Below are 7,797 nucleotides of genomic sequence, written 5' to 3' on the forward strand. Positions count from 1 at the left end.
GTTTCCCAAAAAATCAAACCACTCCTTTGAATCACTGAACTAACCATCAAATGAAATGGAAACAGAGCAGGGTCTAATAGTGGCATTGTTGCTCCTGGCTCTCTGTGTGTTGCTTCACATGCCAAGAGAAAAATTGCAGGGTGAGCAGAGCCACATGAAGTGTGTGATAAAAGTGAGCAGACAGAGAAAAAAATGAAATGGAAACATTTTCCGCATTGACGCATAGTGATAGAAGAAGAACGAGGGCATGTGGCACAGAGATGATTGACAGAGAGAGAAGGAAGGCAGGGATGGGAAGACAGAAAAACTGAGAGGGAGGCTAGTAGGGAGGGGACAGACGAGTTATTCTAGTTGCAGACAGCTGACAGAAAGCCTAAAATAAGATGGAGCCATCTAATGTGCCCATATTCTACAGCTACACTCACAAACCATAAAACATATGCACTGTTGAATGCTAAATGATTTTCTGTACAGCCAAGAGCCATGAGCCAAGAGTTGACGTCAAACTGAGTTAATATCATGCTTTATTGTTTTCCCATAGAAAGTGTTGTTTCCTATGATCACATTTCATATAAAAGAGACACAAAGTAAAAACCTTAGCAGTATTGTATCAGACTCTAATGTAGTAATAAATACAAAATGTCATCATGAGATAGAAAAGGTTAAAGTTGTGGGACAACGCTAAAGCAACAGAGAGGAGGGACACATCAAAACTGACCTGAAACTGGAAGAGCTCATAGATTGGTTTACACATCTACAAATATAGTCTCACACCTCTTCTGCTGCCACACACACACACACACACACACACAACACACACACACACACACACACACACACACACAATGCCAACTACATGAGCTTCCCCTAAGCAAATCTAACAAACAATGCAACATACATTTTCCTGTTTAAAACCCGCTGGTCACGTTTGAGTGAGCTGAAAAGACAGACACATAACTCAGAAACTAAGACTATTGTGTAGATATGTGACATACTAGATACAATTACTAAACTTATTATGTAGTGAAGCTAAGAGAGATACTGGAATAAAACTAAAGACTGCTATCTCCCAGCGCTGCCTTGACAAAAGGGAGTAGTGACACAAGTAGTGATGCAGGAGAGGGGGGCTGGAAGGAGGAAAAGTGAGAAGTGCTCTTGTTCATTGTCGTTCATAGACTCTGGTGCAAATCACATCATCAGCTCTCATGGTCTGAAAAGAAAGAGGAAAATTATTTTTATTATGGATGCTTTCATGCACTGTGGCAAAAATACTGGCACAGTTAGTTATCTTATTCAGTGTGAATTCATATTAAAAGTTAAGTATTTTGCAGAACATGCATTTAATGTTGATACTCTGAACCTCCAAACTGAGCAATTTGTAATGTCTCCAGCAGTTAAGGCCAATATACTCTGACTGTGACAAACTGCTTTGGACTTGATTCTTACCATGTCAGGAGTCTTAGACCCTCAAGCAAGCATTGCCCCATAACTATTTGCTCTATTTACAGTTTGTTCAATTGAAACACAATTTATTCCAGAGAGGACTGTGGAGGATGTGTGTGTCATCTCTGGTTTACCTGGTTGGACTGGTTTACCAATACTTCTTAAAGGTTGTTTCAGTCAGCCTGAAGTCTCAGCTGGGGTTTCTTATTAAATACAGGTCTGTTGCTGGGTGGGCACCTTATCAACCTTCACAGTCAACATCACTAATGTAATTATTGGTGAAATTAACATTAACAGCATAGATGCTGTCTGCACACTCACTTTCGTGACTTCAAGCTGAAGCCTGTACACGTTTTGTAATCTCGACAAATGTTCTTTCATCCTCGGCCAGGAGAATAATTAGATTGCCGTTATCGTGCTATAATTATACATTCAAAGGCTACACTTTAGACTATAGCCTGCAACTTGCAGTGTAATCATGTTTTACAAATGCGGGAACTGATAAAATACTTAGTGGCAGCTACCAGTACTAAAAAATGTCAGTACAAGGGGGAAAGACCAGAATTTACTGAAAATTAAATAATGATAATAATAATGAAAAATAATCATTTTCATGTTGAAAAAAATGCACTGCAAGTATTTTTAATTACCAGGTACTTTTTGAATGTTGTTGCAAGATACAGTAATATCTGGGTGTCAACTCGTGGAATAAAGTCTTTAGAAGTTTTTAGATATGGCAAACAGGGTGTTAAATAACTACAATGTACATTCATTTCGTTACTCAGTATGTGAGATATGGTTGAAAGCTCAAAAAAAAAGTTAGTCAGTGGACCTGGAGTTAAGTTTTTCTTTTGTCTTATTGTCATGCTACTCTTTTCAAGGTCAAGTATTAAATTCAACATTTTTTTCTCTGGGAGGAGTTAAATAATTTCAAATCCAAAAATGTAATCATGTGACCCAAGTCCAAAACTACAGACAGATACACTGTAATTTCTGCTTTGTAGTCTACAGTGAAGTATAAGCCTTGTTGGTTTCTAAACTCTGGCTTAGTGGATAATTTCTGTGCTTTACCAGGATCAGCTTGCCGTCATTGGTTATCTCTCGGGTCCAGGATGTCTTAGGCCCCTCTCCTTTCTGCAGAGTCTGCTCACAGCTGATCTTACTGTCTGTTTCCCAAAGTGGAAAACTCTGAGGACAGAGAAGGAGAAAAAAACATTAGAGGCATGTTAATTGTTGGATGTATAGATGAATGGATGCACAGATGAATACAATGCCATCCAATGGGAAGAGGGGGTACACAGGGAGTGGCTAATAGTGAGAGAAAACAAGTAAGGTGGAGCAGGGCGATCACTGAGAGGTGATAACTTGTGATGCGCTCATCATTTGTACAGCAGAGCGCTGGCTGGTTGCATGTGTTTGCTTTGGAGACGGCCAAACAGAGGCCGTCTATGGGAAAACGGGGAGAGCAACGTGGAGAATTAGGGAGGGACAGAGGGCAGGAAGGGCAAGAAGGGGGAATGGAGGGAAGACGGGAAGTTGAAAGGGGTCGTTAAGAGTGTGAAGGAGCGCAGTGTAGCATGATAGGCCTTCAGAGACCAGGAGGGGTAAAGATATGCTATCAGTCCAAATATGATGAAAAGCCAAATTAAACAGATTGATGTAATCTGGACCGCTCCCTCCCCATATGCCCATTACTGCTGTGTGTGTGTGTTTGGTTATAAGTGTGTGCATATGCAGAGAAAGTAGAACTGAGAGAACATTTAGGAATCGGTCCGTGTCCATGTGTTGTGTACCGTGCAGGGACGTCCGTCCACCGTGGCCTCATTGAACTCCTGCCCCACAGTGAAGGTGATGTGGGTGGTGCGGACTGTGGTTGAGGTTTTAATAGATAGAGTCTCCTTGTCCTGCGTGATCTCCACCAGTGGCTTGGAGGCTGCCTTCACCGCGATCTTGCGCAGCATCACGTTCACATCTAAAACACAAGGAGATAATGATAAAGACTATAAGAAGAGATGTGGAGCTCATACAAACAACAACGCACACAAGGACACAAGTAAACACTTTCACCATGTGCTGTAGCTACTTTGAATATTCCCATGCAAGCAGTACACACCTACAAGAGGTGAACTAAGTTCATGAGGACCGTTGTGTCACACAGTATTGGTTTATAGGATAGCCTTAAGGAGCAAGGCAAACTAAACCTGTTTGTACCAAATTATGCAAAACCACTGGCCTTGGGCTGTGTGTGTATGTGTGTGTGTGTGTCTGTGTGTGTGTGTGTGTGTGTGTCTGTGTGTGTGTGTGTGTGTGTGTCTGTGTGTGTGTGTGTGTGTGTGTGTGTGCGCGTGCGCACGCGCTGTTTGTTCAGTATTCTCCTGCACACTCAGGGTAAAAGGAGCAGCCTTGCATTGCACAGCTCTATCCAGCAATGATGACAGAGGAAACAATGAGGTCATATGACAAAGCATGCCCAGCACATCTGCATTCCCCCCAGACTTGATCATCTCACACACACACACACACATACATATACACTTACACACACACACACACAAACTTACAACTGTGATTCGTGACTCAGACTGACAGACTTATATGGTGACTCGTACTCTATGGTCTGTAGTTTGAATATATTTATAGTTAAATCACTTTTTTAACCTTCCACAAACACAGAAAGCAAGAAAGCACCCATATTCACACAGAGTGATACAGTAGTCTGACAAGAGTTATAGTTGTAGTATATTCATCCCCTCTGTGTGTGTGTGTGTATGGTAATGTATGTGTTTGTTATAAAATACAGCAGGAAGCAGGGAGAGAGCAGGGATTTAGATGATGCTAAGCCACCTAAACTCTGATTAATTATCTTTTTTGCACAACTTACAGCTCCTAGTTCAGATATTGCAGTATAAGTATAAGAATGAGAATAAATATTTTGAGAGAAAATAGGAGAGGGGAAAGCTTTGTCAGATACTGTGTATCTGAAAAAGGGAAGGAGCGAAACTGATGATACAGCGTGGGAAAAGAGATGAGCAAGGAGCAGATCGGTGTGGAAGGAGGAGAGAGGAGGGGGGAGCCAGACAGATGAGGGGCAACGGTCTGTGTGTGGTGTGTGAAGATCTCTGTCCAAGTGTGAGGGGAAGTGTGTGTACGTCGTTCAGCATGTATCTGCCGTCGAGTTGGGTTTCGCACTTCTCACCTCTCTCACATTCCCACCTGTCACCAAGGGTAAATATATACACACTCAGAAATGCACAGTCATTCAGCATGCATCAGGATGTCCATGCTGTTCACTGTGTGCACTGCATGTAGAGCGCACACAGCACAGTATGCATGTGCATTGTCATTGTCTAGTGTGAATTTCATGCAAATTGCATTGTGTAAAGTGAAAGTGTAGGGACATCGCTAAAAAATGAAACACTTTAGGCACTTTGTTTCTTGTTTTTTTGTTGTTGTTTTTTTGTGCTGTGCTAAAATGCTTTTTTTAGGAATTTGTACTTTTCCTCTGCGTTTCACAGGGAAATACTGAAGTTTGAGAAATATAAGCTGTTGATAAAATGTGACGCATTGTTATAAATTAAACCATCCAATTGTACATAAAGTAGTTAAAGTCCCATCATTACAATTAACAACATTAAAATGGTGGTTGCATGTTTATACAATATAATAATGATTCAAATATGGGCCATTCTGTGTAGTGTGGAGTGTAAAATTCATTTCCACCCATTTTAATAATCAATTATTCATTTAACTTGGGCGAAAATGTCAAACATGTGCTTGCTCCAGTTTTTAAAAAAGTTATTTCTGTTTTATACAACTTTAAATGACAAGTGTTGCAAACTAGCAATTATGAGATGTCAGAATGGACTCTGGAAAATTGTGATGAGCAATTTGTACCATGTTGTCACGTTTGAAACAATTGAAATGATTTATCAATTAATTGAAAGAAAAATTTCACGGATTGTGGAAATTAGAGTTAGTTGCAGCCTTATAGACGGGCTTCCATTTGGCAATTGTTGAGTAACAAAAATAATTAAAAAATTTAAAAAATCAATTAATTTATTTTATTAATTTTTTGTATAAATAAGGGTGAACTTTGAACGGTGAGTAAAATTGATCTGGAGTTGAACACAGTACATTGTTACAAAAACCTTGCTGCAGAAATCTTTGTTGAAAATGTACTGCTTGAGGAAAGTGTCCTTGCTAAAGGTTTAGATTATTTCAGGCAGCAAGCTGACCTGCAGACAGTAACTGACCTCAGTCTGTTGGCTTGGACACAGGAGTAAATTGCTGGCCTGTGGACCATTTGGGAGCCACAGAGGGAGCTGAAGCTTCTCAAGTAACTGCCAGTTGTTGGAAGTTAGAAATTACCTGGAGAGACTTTTGCAAACCTGCAAAAGTCTGCCCACATGAGGACACACACACTCACACAGATAGACAGACGGTCAGGGTCAGGGTCAGAGGTCAAAGAGCAGAGGGCAGAGGAAGCATTTGGGACACGGGGAGATGAGGGAAGAGGGGAGAAGAGCAGGAGTGAGGAAAGGAAGAAAGGATGGAGGGAAGGAGGAGGGTGGGTGCTGACAGGCTGCGTCCAGCTGCGCTCTGCCCCCCAATGAAACCAGGGGCCATTCCTCCCTGTCAGTCATACCAATGCACAGGGACATTATAGGAACATGCTGTGATACATGTCTTTGGCTGTGTGTGTGTGTGTGTGTGTGTGTGTGTGTGTGTGTGTGTGTGTGTGTGTGTACTCTTTTAAGAAAAAAATTCTTTTTCAAGAAATAATGGAGCAACTGCAGGAGGAATGCAATGTTAAACTCCGCTGACACACACTCAGACTCAATCTTACTCTGCCTCTATCATTCTCTCACACACAGACAGAAGGGGATGGAGATGAACAGAAAGAATTACAGGCACATTAAAGGCTAATTGGTGCATCTGTCAAACAGGAAAATTGGAATTTGTTTTTTCTGGCTCAGTGGTGATGTGTCTATATTCAGAACAATAGTGTCATTTGACAGCTATTTATTAACCTCCATAAATGTGTGTGTGGGTGTGGGAGAGATAGAGACATGATGATATGAATTCCAGGTGTGCACTGGCAAGTCATCCAATGGGAATTGGCTACTAACGACAGACGGCTCTGACTCTGCGCGCCCGCATGTATACACACACACACACACACACACACACACACACACACACACACACGCACTGACGCCTGCCCAGACTACAATTGTAGCAGTGATGGGGCACAGACGCAGACCAAACACTGAATCTCAGCAGCAGGTGTTTGTTCTTAGCCCCGACTGTCACTTCAGATAAGGATGCGACTGTCCTGCACTGTATCGTGTCATAACGGTCCTCATCAACAGAGACACACACACACACACACACACACACACAATCTGGGTCTGTGACACAGACAGATGTGCCGCCGTTTGTCTCTATTGTGTTAGCAGGGGAGGCCAAAGGGGGAGAGGAGAGAAAGAGGGGTGAGGCTGGCTAGGGGCCAAGCACAGAGTTTTGGGTTGTGCAGAATGACAAAGACTCCCCCCTCCCACCACCACCACCCACTACCCACCCATGCGGTACAGAGGGTGATCCTCGCTGGTGCACGGACACAGAGAAAGATTTGACCTATAATGTGCTGAGAACGCCACAGTTTGAGCTGACACATCTGATCTGTGTCATCATGCACAGAAATAAAAGCTTCGTGAGAAACCACTCTTGCGCAAAAACAAATGAATCAAGCTGCTACATTAGGCCATGGAGAGTTTTTAATTATAACTTCCATCACTTACTCAACGCTTTCAAGAGCTCCTCGAAGTTTTCAGAGCTCTTCATTTCCCAGGTGCCGGAGAAATCGGGGATTTTGCGCTCCATGCTATAGGCTGCGGGTAGTTTGCGGATAAATGTAGGTGAACTGTCAGGTCCAAGTCTGGCCCCTGCGCTGCTGTTCGTGCGCGTCTGTGCCTCAAAAAGCTTCACTTGTCCCGTCTGGTCTGGGTGTGTGGGCGCGTCCGTCGGTCCGACTCTGTCTGTCCAGTTACTTCTGCCCTCTTACAGGGATGAGTGGCCGACTGTCAGGGCTCTTTTCTCATCTATGTGCCGGCGCACGTTATAAGGTGCTGCGCTCCAAATGAATGGCACGGAAAGCAAAGGTACTTGTGTAGGGATGCACACGCCCCTTTCTATACGGACACGCCCCGGAGGGCCAACTGGCACGGACCTCAACCTGACCACGCCTCTGCAGGCAGCATGTGCGCCGCAGAGCTGCCCCACTCGTCCAAGCGCGTACCTTGAATCAGCGATAGTGACCGCGCTCCGATGGTCCTGTGCGCTTTGGAGAAGCCA

At 43.1% G+C, this 7,797-nt stretch overlaps 1 protein-coding gene across 1 annotated transcript; it reads right to left on the reverse strand.

Moving 5' to 3' along the window:
* Positions 1–507: 507 nt before the first annotated feature.
* LOC111230160 (cellular retinoic acid-binding protein 2-like) lies at positions 508–7,562 on the reverse strand. Its single transcript, XM_022756767.1, has 4 exons — positions 7,245–7,562; positions 3,237–3,415; positions 2,515–2,631; positions 508–1,210 (listed from the first exon to the last, which is right to left on the reverse strand). Exons 1-4 carry the CDS (start codon positions 7,324–7,326, stop codon positions 1,160–1,162), a joined length of 429 nt encoding a protein of 142 aa, XP_022612488.1. The 5' UTR covers positions 7,327–7,562; the 3' UTR covers positions 508–1,159.
* Between the last annotated feature and the right edge of the window lie 235 nt (positions 7,563–7,797).

The sequence above is a fragment of the Seriola dumerili genome, unplaced genomic scaffold, assembly GCF_002260705.1.
Source record: "Seriola dumerili isolate Sdu_G_001 unplaced genomic scaffold, Sdu_1.0 BDQW01000258.1, whole genome shotgun sequence".
In the NCBI taxonomy this organism is placed as follows: Eukaryota; Metazoa; Chordata; class Actinopteri; order Carangiformes; family Carangidae; genus Seriola; species Seriola dumerili.